Raw genomic sequence first — 15,960 nt, forward strand, 5'->3', positions numbered from 1 at the left:
ACTCCAATTAGCTCAATTGTTAAGACAAAAAATATGAATAAAAGAAGCTTTGTTTCAACTTGAATTGTCCTGTACCTGCACAAAAAGAAGATGCCTTTCAAAAAATCCTGTCCACAGGAGGGGGGGGGCAAAGTGTTATCATTATGGTGTTAATTATAATGCATGAAGAGCAGAGATGAATAAGGGGTGGAAAACATGAGGTAAAGTTGTTTTTTTTTTAAAGGACTGGGAAACGTGAGGAAAATACAGCAAAAAAGGTCTGAAAGTAAACATGATAATTTCTAAGAGAGTCTTAGACTGTGATAATTTAAATGAGCTGCTGATGCAAAGAGGTAGTCTGAAATAATAGGCCTATTGTTTATGCTTTAAATAATTAGTTTATATGGTTGGACCGGAAGAGCAGGAGCTGCTGAAAGAGGCTCCGAAATAGACTATATTTTGAACAGAATACCACTTGAAAAAAGAAGGGGAGTTTAATTTTAGGACACGATGAGAATTAAGTTTCATTTTCAGCCCAGCAGTTGTCGGTAATGTAACATTGTGGATTCCAAGCGCAATCAAAAACCAACGAAGAAGAAGGAGAATAAGGAAGTACGGTTTGCTGTTTCACCGGGCATTTCAACTCACTACAAACACCGGTGCAGTGGAAAGGTAAACTCATTCCTACCTATTCAGAAGAGAGAAACCGTAAAAAAAAAAAAAATATGTACACCGCAAAAAGTAAAGTTGTTTTATGTCGACATAAAAGGGCAAAGCCTCCCAGCCTGTCCGCCAGCGCTTTGCTAAATGGTATAAGCTAAAGCTGTGCTAACAACACACCTAATGCAGACCTGTTACCAAGGCAACGACGTGTCCTAAACTCCCCGCTGTTTTATTTCAGCCAGTTAATCATGCTGTTATTAATGAGGTTTGATTGGTCGTATGGATACAAATGCAAGTGTTTCCATACATTACACAATCTTTAGCTCTGTAGCTACTTAAATGCAGAATCTGAGTCCATCTGTCTATTGTAACTTTTGGAGACGTCTTCAGTGCAGTAGCCATAGACTGTAGTAGCACGTAACTATATAAGGTTTGCGCATGCGTGTGAAGAGAAGTTTACTTGATTTGATAATCAATCAATCTGTATTTGTATAGCGCCAATTCATAACAAATGTTATTTCAAGACACTTAACCAAGAGCAGTTAAAAGACATTTATAATCACACTGTTCCTTAGAAGTGTTGTTGTTCCTCAGTATGATGCACGCCAAGAAACTTACATCCAAGGCTTAGAGCACATTTTAAATGTAGTAGAACAATTTCATAAGTTTTGGGTATTTGTTAAAAAAAAGTTGTAAACAATGAACAATATGAGCTCTTTCATGAATACCTACTAACTTCATGATGATGGTCTCAATATTATTGATGATGATGATGGTTTTTGTTTGATAACGATGACTTATAAGATGGTTTCTATACTGATTAGAGTTCTCAAGAACTGCAGTCAGTGTCGTGCTTTGCGTCTGTGCAATGCCTGTCAGCGACTGTGTGACTCAAAGCTGGTCGTTTGCTCTTACTGACATTGTTCCCTTTTTTCTAGATCCTTGCTTGTGTTGTACTTACTCTTTGATGTTAAAGAGTGCTAAGTGAATTGTAGAATTGTAGAATTTTAAAGGGGCACCTAAACAGGAATTTGGTTGAATATGTGTGAATATCATAAATTATAATGTGTGCATATCTGAAACTAAGCACAACCCTTTCCATTGTAAATTGGAGGTATTTGATTTCTTACTTTTGAAAATAAAAAGTTATTGAATACACTTTGTATGTTGAAGTTGGATTCATTGACGGATTTCTTTCTTCAGCCATGATGACAAACTCCTCCTTACTCAACTCCGAGCTGGAGTTACAGCAGGAAGAGGAGCTGTACCAACAGCTTCTGTTACAGGTAATTCTAATTTACTCCTTTGGTGTTGTAAAAGCTCCATCAAACCCCTTTTGGATTTGATGATTTGACAGTGGGACAGCCCTAAGCGCTCCCACACTTACAGGGAAGACACCTCATAGTCCACGAGTTCATGAGTGTGAACATCTCGGTTTGGTTAGACTGCAGCAGCAAACATTGTTATCACATTGAGTAAGACTCATGTTGTTACAGTGTGACAAAAAGAGAGACAGTGTGTCTATCTTCATTTAAAGGTCCTTGACTTTTTCTCTCAAGAATTAGTTTGATATGTTGTCAAATCTGCTTATTTGCTTTGTTTAGCGTTTGATGACAAGGTCCATTCATCTCTTATCTGTTTATTTGTAACATAGCTTGAGCCAGCATCCACTTAGCCAAGCTTTGCACAGACTGTTTACCTTCATCAGCTCGCTTGGCTCTATTTAGGTTTTATGCAAGGACAAGCAAACCACTGTTGGCAGCAGCTCTTATTTGTGGCCACGTTGAACAACTCACAGTGTGTATAGAAACTATGACTAAGCCTAATGGTCTTGTTGTTTATCCAGACAATGGGAAAAATGCAGACTGAAAATCCAGACTCCAAAGTTATTCGGCCACTCCCTGGTAAGTGTCTCTATAACTCAAGCTGTAGCAAACCTTCTTGTTTGGGGCACAATTCCTTTATGGTCAGGATTTTTGTTGTATTTTATTTATGTTTGTCTCCCCCCCCCCCCACCTTTCTCTCCTAGGCATATGTGTGAAGACTCTGTCAGAGTCAGACAAAAAAAAGATCTTTGTCAACATCTGTCAGTCACAATCAGTCCCACAGCCTCCAGAACTGTCCAGAGAGGAGCTTGTTGAGCTGCTTCAATCAGAAGATCCCAGTGGCTTCAGAGTTCCCATGAGCCTCGGCGAGCCACACACAGAAATAGACAACAGTAAGTGACTGAAGCTTAAGATTACTATATTTGTTAGGCTAGTGACATATATTAAATGATTCATTGTGTGATAACATAAGCCCTTTAGAGATTGTTATTCCTCCACAGTGCTGTAAAACAGTGGTGCCATCTTTACACTTTTTGTTTACACATTGAATCCACAACAGCTTAGTATTTCTGTCCCAGTGTGTTGTTTTACACCGCGTTCTGATGTTGCAGAAGCACAAGAGCCTCAAGAGGCACAGCGTGTAAACACACAGCAGGAGCTTCACATACACACACACACTTTCAGGCATGCACAACCACACACACACACACACACACACACACACACATACATACGGTGCTCTTCTTTCCTGCCGGCTCAGATGTTCCACATAACCAGTACATCCCCCCATAATGACTCTGTTACTACTTCTGATGTGTAGATCAAAGACAAATCAACTTTGCCTTACCATTCCAACTGCATGCTTTAAACATTGCAGGCGAGGCTTAACAGGGATCTAATATCCTGCCTTGAACTCTGGCTTGCACAAGATGTTTGTGACAATTGACTTAATATATTTGCGGCATTCAAGTTGATTGCTGACCCTTCTTGCAATTTTCCTTTAAAAAAAAAAAATCAATATTCAAATGTCATCTACAATCGTATGTGGGTAAAAGTATGTCTCCACTAGCTATTCATCCATTATAAGTAGTGCAAGTAGTATCTGATGCAGGCTCTGAAGGTAACTGGAGAGAGAGGCGTCCTTTGTTACATCTCTCCTTAGATGCAGTGATTAGGTGCAACTTCCCATGTTAAATATGAAACTTTAAATACTGCTGATTAAATTGCTTTGTGCAGCTGGTTGCTGTCGATGCGTGCGTGTGTGTGTAACCCATTGATTATGTAAAAAGAAGCAAACAACATCTGCACACCAAGGAGTTCCTGTTAAAAGGATTTATAGACAAGTGATGTTTCAAGCCAACATGCTCTTCCTCAGACAGGTCTGACTGATGTGCAGATCTTGTTTGGTTCTTTTTACCTACTTGTGTTTTTGGATCCAGCCCCATACTTAGGGATGTGCGTGTCTTTTCTTGATTTTTCATTTCAACCCATTCATTCTAACCATTCTATACCAAACCAACATAACATTATACACACATATAGAGCTTATGTTTCTCTAGAAACAAACCTTTTATTGGGTAACCATTTTATTTCAATGTAGCGAGTTGATCCTGGTGACTGACTACTTTGAAAACTCACTGAATTAAACAATATTTTTTTATTATAAGAATTATTTGTCGATATGTGAATTGCAAAGGTATAAAATGTAATGAAGTAACACTACAAACAACAAATTAAACATATGTTTTGCATCTGATGGCACAGGATGGTTTTGTTAAAATTGTACTGGAGCATACATCAAAGCTCTGCTGTAAAGCTTTTTTGTTCATGCCTGTGTGTTCAATTACTTCGTCATGGCATTTAACTTCTGGCTGTAGTTCAGATAGCTGCTGTATAGATAATCTTCCACTTGTAAAAGTGTCACACTCGTGCTAATAAAGCTTCTGAATCTGAATTTAGTCTTGTACAGACATATTCCTCAGTCGTCACTATAAACTAATCTCTAATAACCACCTGCCTGCACTTGTGTAAACCCTCAGGCAGGACTGACTTCATCTTTTTTATTGCCCTATCATATTTGAGAATGTTGTTTTTTTGGCCGGAGCGTTTGTATCCAGTAAGCAGACTGAAATTTCTAATTAAATACTTTAAGTGGACATCCTGTGACATTTCCCAAGACTGAAGCTGGAACTCATCAAATTCATCCAAATCATCCAAATTACATTTCATAAACTGAGGCAATTCAAAGTGTTGAATGGGGTAATACAACAAAACAAAAATCAGCAATACAATTACAAAGAGCAAGAGGAAAAAAATCATGTCTTTTTTCTGACAGACAAGTTCAGACAAGAGGTGTATAGTTGATTTATAATATAGTTTTAAATGATTTATAAGAGAAATAGTTTGAAAAAAATGTAAGAGCAAGAGTAGCCTGTGTCCAAAGGAATGTTTTTAGCTTTGTTGTAAAGGGTGTCAGAATGCGGGCTAGTCTTACATCTTCTGGGAGATTATTCCGGGTCTGTGCTGCATGATCTCAAATTGCTGCTTAACCGAGATTTGTTCGAATTTTTGGGATGTGAAGTAAGTAAGCCCAAGATGTCCTCTGTATTTTGAAATGGACTTTAGCTTGTGTCTTTCTAGTCTCCTGACTACCGCAGCTCATACCTACCCATACCCACACACTGATAGCAGAGGTTTCTATGTAAAGTGACTGTCAAAAGACCGTCAACTTGGGGCTGTTTTTATATATGCACTAGAGAATTTCTAGAGGAATGCCTCAAAGAAATACTAGGGGGCTGGCAGGAGAAAGTCCTAAGCTGTTTCACATATACAGTCCTGAAAATAAATAATTTCAGGAGGACTGCAGAAAAAATCATTGGTGTGGACCTGCCCCCCATCCAGGACTTACACCAGTCCAGGGCCAGGAAATGGGCAGGTAGCATCACTGCAGACTCCTCACACCCTGGACACAAACTGTTCAAACTCCTCCCCTCTGGTAGGCGTTACAAATCACTGTATGCCAAAACAACCCGTTATATATTATTTACTTTAAATGATCAATCTACGCACACTTTTAATTTAAATACAGAATACTCTACCTCATGTAAATGAACCCATCTGTCACATAACTGCTTTTTTTTTATCATCATGTGACTTCAGCATCTTTTGCACTACTTCTCACCACTGCACTGTTTCTTATTTCGTCTTGTACATATTAGTCTTTGCTTATTGTGTTTATTGTTGATATTTAAAGTTATACCTGTACATAAGCGAGCAGTTCACCAAAGTTACAGTCCTTGTGTGTGTAAGCATACCTGGCCAATAAAGCGGATTCTGATTCTGATATTCGCCTGACCTGGTCGTTCACATATGACCCCCCCCCCCCCCCCCCATTGGCTCTAGCTAAATTCTCCGGTGAATATTTTGCAGTGTTTCTCACATCAGCCTACTCTGACTTGCTGTGGAAAAAATACTATTATTCTGGCAGGAGAAAGTTTTCTGCACATGTGAAAAGCCCTACTAGTGAAAAATATGACTGTTTGCATTCACTCATGCATCCCACCTTGAGATATATGATGAGTTTTTTCAGAAGTTTTGTGCAAGCGTGAAAGCACTAATAGATAGAGGGAGCAGTTGACAGCTGCAAAGCTGCAAACAAACATGCATTCTCTGAAGCCCCTTTGTGAACAGGAAATGTTCACATCCTGTGAGTGATGGCCCGCCTGTATTGATGAGTTTACTGATGCTCGCTTTCAGTACCAAGGGCTGCAGACCTGAGGTCCGTTTCAGTAAGCAGGCTTAGTGCAAACAGTCAGTTAACCCTGAATTGAGGGAAACTCACACTTAAACCTGAGAAAAAGGGGTAACTCAAGCCTGTTCCAGAGAGGGAGGTAGCTTCAGCTCTGAGTCAGTTACTATGGTAGCTGAGTCTGTGAACCTAACCTTGTCGGGAGCAGGTTTGCTTCAATGAACCCCCAGTTTCTCTCTGTCTCCTACCTCTTTGAGAGCCAGAAACGCTGCTTAATTTCCTAATTTTTTCGTTCTGTCTGTATCAGGTGCGTGTCAGTGAGAGATTCATCATTTGCCTAAATAAAAATCTAGGTTGTTTAAATATTATATGTAAAGGATAGCCTACTATAAGCCATAAAATGAACTGTTTTGTAGAACATGCAATGTCTTTTAGGAGCATCGAGATGAAAGGGCTGCATTACTCCGCAGGGAATAAGAGCCTACATTTACATCAGGAGATGTTAATTTCATTAGGGCTAATTAATAAACTAAACAGGATACAGTTTGTGAAACCATCATTCAGTTGGGGATAAAGCTAATGCACATTCAAATAGACACTGAATGAAGCTTACTTTGAATAATTTGATTTAAATAAGGTAGGCCTCCCACCATGAGCCTAGTTTGTTATATTTCATTTTGAGCTGTTTTAATTTTGCTTTTCTCCTGCTAGATTGTATCTTAATGAAAATACATTTTAGGTTCAACACCATTACACCAGTTTTGGTCTACAATATTATAATTCTGATTAAATGTTAATTGAATAGACTACATTACTTCATTAATCAGTATACCCATGTGTCTCCCATCTTTGTCACAGTCGAGAGCTGGGCTGTGTCAAGTTTGAAGATACTCAGAGTAACTGTTCTGGATTTATTGTCATGTTAGACTCTCATATTTATTTTCCCACGGCCTTAACAGATGCATGTTATCTTTGACCAACATAACTCTTTTCCCTCCATAGTCCTTCTGTCTCAAGAGCCTGCTGTCCTTTTCTAGCTGCACTTGTATAACATGCAGTTTTTAAAATACCATCAACATTTTTTTTCTCTCTGTTTTAGACTCTCAGGGTTGCACAGCGTATGATGTGGTCATCAACCAGGAGTTCTTCCAGAAGTGCCAGGTGTGTGTTTTCATGTACACAACAATCGAATGTAGTAACGATGCATAAAGAGAAGATGATCAGTAGAGATGACAGACTTACTTAAGGTGCAGCTTTCATTGCATGTTTGAATTCTTTCAGATACCGTTGATATAGAAACAATTATTTCAATGCACATCAACTGTCTCAACTAAAACATTTGTGTTTATCTGACAATCTGGGAAATGAGCCGTCTTATTTGACACCAAATATTTCCAAATGGTCAAAGTTGATAAGTGTTTAAAGGATTTTATTATTAGGTTTTGCCACTTTAAATGCATTTTCTTTTTATAATAATTACAAGACTGTAATTGTGAGAATCGATCAGCAATGGTTTAAGAAAGACAAATCAACCTGGTGATATTTAATTACATATGTGAGAGTCAGGCAAACTTGACAGGCTTTACAACAGTCACTCAAACAGTCTTTGTTGAATAGTGATAATCCATCGTTTATTAAAGGACTCCGGACTTGTTTCCTAAGCAGTACCTTAAATGGTACATAGGATTGAAAAATCAGAAAATGAACAGATGAAATCAGTTTTCTTTTTACTTTTACTGTTAAACCTTAACCATCATTCTTTTGTATTTATTTATTTTATCTGTGTTCTGTTTATATGCTGTTGTTTTTGTTTTAAGTTTCCCTTTGGAGACAAATACTTTATCAAATCAAAAACACGTCTTTAACCTGAAAAGTGTGTTTGTGTGTTGCAGGAGGATCCCCTCTTCCAGCAGTTTGTCATTCTTGTATCTGTAGAGGGTTTAGAGAACAAATACAATCTGGAACTAAGTAGAGGTAGGAGCTTATGTGTGTGTTTTTTTTTGTGTAACTTTTCCCACACTTGTAGCAGCTGTTGAGGTGTGTGTGCGTGTGTGTGTGTGTTTCTCCACAGACTGGAAGGTGCTGAAGAACAGAAAGTTTTTGGGTTCTGTCAGTGAGCAGAACATCCGGATGAAGAGCAGGCCGGTGATTCAGGAGCTAGAGCCTCAGTACGTCCCTCTCACTGTCTCTCTGTTTGATTATTGATCAGTATGACACCCATCATTGCAGAATGTCAACAACAACATGAAGAATCTTTGATCATGGTTCAAGAATTTCATCAGATGTTTTCCCCACAGCCTGGGATGAGATGAGATGTGTACATAGACATGGCGACTAGGCGCTTTCTTGTGAGTTCATGGTGTTTGAGCTCATACTTGCGTCACATGCTTATCTCTATCACTCTCTTTTTTTCCTTCAGGGACGGCTTCACTCCTACAGCCAGAAGGTAAAGCTCTTCTTATGTGCCTGTTTGAAGCTTTAAGTAAAAAGAAAACTTTTGCCACGTATGCTGACCATGTTTCTCTTTTTCTGACCCTCTGAGTTCTGCCTGTTTTGTCATTCTGTATCTAATTAGTTACGTCTCTTCCATGTTTTTGTTCTATAACCTCTTATTTTTCTCTCTCTTGCCTCATAATTCGCCCCCTGCTCTGATTATCTTTCTCCCCAGGCCTGAGTTCACTTTGCTCGTGGAGCCCCCTGCTGGTGACCCTGAGTACCTCATTGCAGAAATAAAGCTACCTGGGGTGGTGAGACAAAAAAATATAAATCAGATACATTTAAACCTGAATGGCCTGTCGGGGGAATATGACACAGAACAGCAATGCATGCTGTGGTTGCTGTTATCTTTACTGGCAGTCTTTAACTGTAAAGTTGCTCAAGTGTATACCGTTGGTCAACTACAGGTACAGACCATAAACTAAATATCTATGTAAGCCATTAGCCACCAATGCAGTATGCTAAATAATCAATAACATGCTCTGCTGCTCCGTGGCTCCATATCAACACTCTTCTTGGTCAGGATATGCACATTGGGCTCCAATCCGGTTAGCCTGAACTTAAACAACACGTTGTTCTCCACTGCTGATATACATCTCTCAGCTCCCGTAATGTGTATTGTGTTAGAGTCAAGCCATGTTGTGATGCTGTTTGATTTAATATCCATCATCGATATCCAATATCCTTGCTAGCTATGATGTTCTTTAGAATATAGAATAGAATAGAATTACTTTATTGATCCCAAACTGGGAAATTGTGGAAACTTTCTTGTTCTTCTCTTCAAGAGGCCTATGGCATTATTCAGGCAATGTTGTTAAACTAACTTTGGGCAGTTCTAACATTTAAAGAAAATATGTTAATAGACAGATTAAAGTCAGGAGGAGTGGGTGCTCATTAGTGTTTGACTGCTCAGGGTGATGGCATCATGTGACTCTCCATCAATAATTATGCTAAACGGGGCGCCGGATAGCCTTGTGGTTTTGTTATGTGCCTGTACAGAGGCTATAGTCGGCTGTGGGTTCGACCCCCCCGACCCCTTTGCTGCATGTCATCCCCAACTATCTCCTCCCTACGTGTAGATTTCTACATTTTTCTAAGTTATTTTCTCTACTTGTATTGAAGGTTCAGTATGAAATACTGACATAAATCTAATGACAAAGGAAATAGAATAAGTGTTAAATAAAAATGTTGAAAGCCTTCTTTGGTAAACTTTCTCCTCAAAGTTTTTGGAGTAACAGGAAGAAACACACGTTCACTCTTTGGGAGTCCTGCTCCCTATTTAGTTTGGGGAAGCTCACACTCCAGCATCTCCTGTAAAACTTACATTAGAGAGTGTTACATTTCCAAAACGGATCTCCTATCCTTTACACTCAAATTATTTAGTCTTGTAAAAGTGAAACATATGTCTGGACAAAAAAAGTGAGCTGTACACAGAGGTTCCAACCCTCTTAAGAGAGCCTGAGCTTTAGCATTAGCCTACACTTAAAATCTACCTTTGATCATCTCTGTTTTTCTGGTTTGAAATTAGGAGCATGTTTTCTTCACTTCTATTAAATATCTACAGTATTATTATTATTTGTTTATTTAACAGGGACACATGTAGTAAACATTGCTTCATATGTTAAAATATAAAGTAGATGCCTATGCTAATTTGCAACCCCTGTCCCTGGCTAAGCTTTTAGGATTAAAACTGAATTATTAGACTAAAAGAAATACAGAAATATTGATGCTATACAAACACAGACATTATGAACTCAATACAAATAAGAGACTAAATGAGATTAAACAGTAAAACAATTATTCTAAGAGGTTCAATGCTCACAAACTTGCTTCAGTTTCAGCCACTGTTTTATTTGTATCTTAAAAACCTTGAACTCTGTCAGTTTTTTAATTTCAGATGGTAGTGTGTTCCAGAGCTGTGTTCCTCTTACTGAAAAAAATGACTGACCAAATGTAGTTCTGCGTTTTGGTGGTCTACAGCTTTCACTTGATGTAGCCATTGTTCTGATTACGCTGTTCGGTTTGTTTATCAGCTGACAGATTGTTTCTGGAGCGAGGTTGTTTACACATTTAAAAAAGAAAAGTTTACAAAACTGTGACAACTCAGTACATTGTGTTTCTTTAAAATGCAGCAATGATGCCATCTGACTGATTTTCAATCCGTTATTTTCAGTGGCTGTTTATATAATGACCTGAAAAGTGTAATTGTTGTTTGGTTTGCCAGGTCACAAACAGTTATACAGTATAAGTGAGAAAAAATCATGGCATCCATTTATTATTGTGCTGTTTTAGGGGTATATGTTGTCTTATTAGACAAAAACAGTTTAAATTTGTTTTGACAGTTTTGCGTAACCTTTTCACCTGTTCGTCAAACTTCAACTGAGAGAGCTAGACAAGCATGTTAACAGAGGGTTAATAAGTGAAGGCATACTTTCAGTAAAAGTACAGGAAAGTATGGATGTCTATTGCACCCAAACCTACTCAATATAAACAGAGCGCGTGACCTTCATCTGGTTACTGTTCAGTCTTGTTTCCTACATCAGAGATTTCCTGATACCTAAAACTACCTAAATTACAGGTTCAAAAAATAATCAAAACAGTTCAAATCAAAATAAATAGGCTACCTTTACTAATTAGCCCTGAGATAAGGTGAAACTAAACCACCGCTGCCAAGCAGCTGATGAAACTAGATTAGAGGAAATAACTAAGGCCACCAGGCCATGTTTATAAAGGAACCAAAAAGGCTGGGTCAAAAATTCCCAGCCCCAACAACCTACACTGATAGAGCTACTGGAAATATTTAGCAAGCCAAGTGGTTCTTATGAAGAATCACACACTTCTACAGACACAAGAAAAGACAGCGACAACCAATCACTATCTCTGAAGGTGAGAAAATGAGTCAGTATAAGTGCTCCAACTCAAGGGAATATATAAGTTTAACACACCTGGTCCAAATCAGGGCCAATCAGTCACACACACACCTGGCGCTGCACAGAGAGATGATTATCTCCCCACACTCAGTGAGAGACCACAGTGATCTACTTCAGAAGTAGCCTGTCTAATTTCATGAAAGCAGAACAAATCTATCCTCTGTTATCCAGATAACACTGCTTTAGACAAACGCACACATGATTTATGTAAATTATAGTTACACAAACTGCTTCATCAAACAATATCATTTTGCAAGTTACATATCATCACATTACAATTTATACACCACATCGTTATGAAGTGTATCGCTGATTGAGCTGTCTGATTTGATCTCCTGTGCAGCCATCTTCTCGCTGTCTGGTTCTGGACGTCGGCGAGGATCGACTGGTGTTGACGGCTCGACCGTCGCTCTTTCATCTCGACATCTTCCATCCGTTTCTCGTCCACCAGGAGAAGAGTGTGGCACAGTACAACAAAAGCACCCAGGTATGACACACAACTCACAAGGCCTTTACTGTGCACTTATCTACTGTTCTGCAGAACTGTTTGAATTCCCATGCAAACAGTAGTGACATCCTCACCTCGCTTATCATTGAGTCATTTACTCTTTGACCACCGGTTAAAGAAAGTGCAACATTTAAAGGGTGTCTTTGTTACACATACTCTCAGGGTCCTCTCATGGTCCTCTCATGGGAAATCCCCGGGATATCATAATTGAGTTCAAAGATATAAATACATTTTAGAAATAAAGGAATTTGCAAACTAAATAGAAATAGTCTTCATTTAAAGAAAGATGTAAAGCCTTGCATAAATACAGATGCCTGTGTTTGTGGACAGCCACAGGGTCTTCTTCTGTACTTGTTCCAAGGGCCTGTGTAACATCATGTATTAGTCTTAACAGGATACTTGAGTACAGCAAGCTTCACGGCAGCCCCACAGACACACACATTTTCTGACAACCTCCTCCTATAGTTAGGAGTTAAGCATTAACATAGGTAAAACCTTGCATTGACAATACACGGACTTAAAAAAAGTATTTATAATTTTTTTTATACTTAAACAAAACTAAACAAAATACTGGGGAAGTGCAACAATCACGTCTGCACCCAACAGTGTCAGGACTGGGAGTCGTACCTGCTGCCTATGGGACGCGGACTGTAGTCTCTGTACACGGGGCGCCTGATGTACCAACTAAGCAACCAAATAAGATCCAACCTCTTTCCTGCACTTGATGCAAATAGGAGAAATGTTAGAATAGAAAATGTGGGATTGTGGTGTACGTTGCAACCTATGAAGGATCCTTTACTGGCTCTCAGTTAGGCTGTTGCACAGAAAGGTTTTCCCGAATGACTCCACAGCATCGGACCATGCCTCCTCACCAAAATCAGTCACAAGGTCCCTCTCCCAAGTTCTTTTAATTTTGTCAATCTTAAATGTATTGAGGGACTGTAATTTCCCATAAAATTGAGATATACATTTTTTTCAAATGATAAAAAGTTCTCGGCCTCAAACAAATCACCAACAATTCTAATACCAAGATCATACCAGCTTAAAATATATTAGTACCAAGTCCAGGAGGGAAGGCTCTGTTTTGAATAATGGGGTGCAGGGCTGAAGAGGGAACCTTCCTCTGGCCGAGCTTTACAATCCTTTCCCAGGTTCTAATTGTGTTCATCAAAATCGGGCTGTTTTGGACCTCGGGTGGAAGCAAGAAAGATTCATTTGTGACAAGGCTGAGTAGAGATCGAGAAGGGCACTGCCAGGAATCAATATGTGTCTCCTGACGCAAATCTAGACAATGTCTTAGCTACTCTGACACTATGCGCATGTGGCATGCCCAATTGTAGACCATAAAGTTTGGCATTGACAGACCACCACTCTCTTTTGGCAGCTGCAGTGTTTTAAAATTGAGGCTTGGCTTTTTCCCATGCCAAATAAATCTTGAAATAGATTTATCAATATCGGGAAACACAGACTTATTAATCCTCAGTGGGAGCATTTGCATGGGGTATAGGATCCACGAGAGAGGGAGGTCAAACCACCTGAGCAAATCATTTTTAATAACAGATATAACAGGTGCAAAATTAAGCTTAAATAAATTGTTTAAATTGGCAGAGATTTTAACACCTAAATAAATAAAACCCAAGTCAGACCATTTATAGGGAAAGTCAACCAGAGCACTCTTATCTCCAAAGTCACCCAGTGGCAAAGCTTCAGACTTGTCGAAGTTAATTCTGTAACCAGAGAAACTGTCAAAGGCATCAATAATCGAGACAAGAGAATAGATGTCTCCGGTTGAGTCAGGAAGAGAATGACAGCATTTGCGTAGAGAGCCAGTTCATGTACAGTTCCGCCAAGATTCACAGCCGAGACATCATCTGCACACCTGATTGCGTCTGCTAAAGGCTCGATAGCTAATGAGAATAACAGAGGGGACAACGGGCAGCCCTGTCTTGTGCCTCGCCCCAAGTGAAAGGCCTGTGAGGCACAGCCGTTAAACAACACTCCAGCCATCGGGGCGCTGTAAAGCAGTCTCACCCATTGAATAAATAAAGATCTAAGTCCAAACCTCTGAAGAACTTCGAAAAGATATTCGGATTCCACCCTGTCAAATGCTTTAGCCGCATCCAAAGCTACACACTCGATTCTCTCTCGCCTGGAGTGTGCATACTGAATCACATTCAGAAGGCGTCGAACAATGGAGTGTGAGAACCTGTTCTTTATGAATCCTGTTTCATCCTGTTGTGTATTTTAACAAACACTTAGTTGTTCCTGTGTTTTTTATCTTTCGCAGATCCTCACAGTCACCATGCCTGTGGTGTCTTCATGAAACTACAGCAGTAATGTCCAGTTGTTTAAGTGTTGTTCAAACGTGATACTTCATCAATAAAATTATTTTTTGTATACATTCCATTTGCTCTCTTATTTGACGTATGACACAAAAACAGCACCAGATACCAGAGTCTGTGAAGTGGTGCCAATCTGCTCTCAGACTATTGGACTCAACATCACAACCAAAAAAACTCTGGCAACATTTTTGATCTTTTGGTTTGGGAGGAGTCTTTGTCTGGTGTGTCATACAGGTGGTGAAGAGGCAGTTTAAATCCTCCTGAAAGATTCTTAAAGTTAATGAGGTTTTTGTGGTTGAATAAACTTGAAATAAACATAATCTTACATTTTCAGTAAATACCTTTATCAATATTGCTATCATAACTTAAGGGACTGTTTTCATTCTGGTCTTCCTCTTTAACACAATAAGCAATGTAGCCAACTCTGTGACCTTCATAATCTGATCCGGATACGCCGCAGCCAGAACTAGGATCAGTTAGAGATAAAAGTGTGGTTACTTTTCCTGTGGGCTCTTCTATGTGGAGCACTTCCTGTGAACAGGAAACCTCCCCTTTCATGGAAAAAAAACAAAAAAAAAAACAGGTGAAGCAGTCATCCTTCTATTTCTGGATCTGCTCTGATCCTCCCTACGTCTGTTTGTCCCCTCCCTCACTCCTCTTTTTGTCTGTCTCTCCTCCTATTGTTGCTGAGCCTCCACATCTGTTCTGCTGGGTGCACTCTCATTGGTGGTTCCAGAATAAAATCATGGTGTGAAATTTTCTAACAGACAATGGTAAAAATAGTATATTTTCTCACACACAATGTGAGTGGTAATACTGATACACAGTGGACGTTCTTTTCAGACTTTTCTGGCGGTTTAAAATGTAAGAATTAAGCAAATGGAAAAAGCCTCCGGATTACAAGTCTAGATAAAAGCCGATGATTCTCAAACTGATTAACAGGAAGTCATGCATTTTATATAAACCTTACCATTTTAGATTAATGTATTAAAGCTTTATTAGTTATTTTATATAAACTAAAAAATGAGTCTGAAGTCAAAGGGTTCTTTAAAACAAACTGGTGTTTAAAAAAAAAAAGATTACACACAACATTCTACACAACATAGCTCCTGTGAGGAGTGTTTGGATGGTTATGAGGCAGACGGAAATCCATCATGCCTCGAAAATGACCCACAAAAAAAAAAAAAAAGACCCACGTGACCATTGTTACAAGTCTGTTGCAGGGCCTGCCGCCGCAACAGACTTGTTTCTCATTCTATTCACACCACGTTGTTGAGCGATTTTAAAGAAACAAACTATAGCTATCATTGTCTTTTAACTAGTACTTTCTCCTCTGTCCCTTATCTCCTCTGCCAGATCTTCCCAGCCAGCTGTCTCTCCCTCCATCAGTCATACCCCCTCCCTCTTTATTTTGTCATCCCCCTCTCCTCCTGCTCTGATGCACCCCTCCATTTGTCCAGTGAGGTCA

At 39.2% G+C, this 15,960-nt stretch overlaps 1 protein-coding gene across 1 annotated transcript; it reads left to right on the forward strand.

The window, feature by feature from the left end:
- The first annotated feature begins 506 nt into the window (after positions 1–506).
- pih1d1 (PIH1 domain containing 1) lies at positions 507–14,554 on the forward strand. The gene is made up of 11 exons (XM_020652031.3): positions 507–651; positions 1,846–1,928; positions 2,489–2,546; positions 2,672–2,860; positions 7,316–7,377; positions 8,109–8,190; positions 8,288–8,384; positions 8,636–8,662; positions 8,885–8,963; positions 11,986–12,129; positions 14,438–14,554. Exons 2-11 carry the CDS (start codon positions 1,848–1,850, stop codon positions 14,471–14,473), a joined length of 855 nt encoding a protein of 284 aa, XP_020507687.1. The 5' UTR covers positions 507–651; positions 1,846–1,847; the 3' UTR covers positions 14,474–14,554.
- The last annotated feature ends 1,406 nt before the right edge of the window (positions 14,555–15,960 follow it).

This window comes from Labrus bergylta, chromosome 16, assembly GCF_963930695.1.
Source record: "Labrus bergylta chromosome 16, fLabBer1.1, whole genome shotgun sequence".
NCBI lineage: Eukaryota > Metazoa > Chordata > Actinopteri > Labriformes > Labridae > Labrus > Labrus bergylta.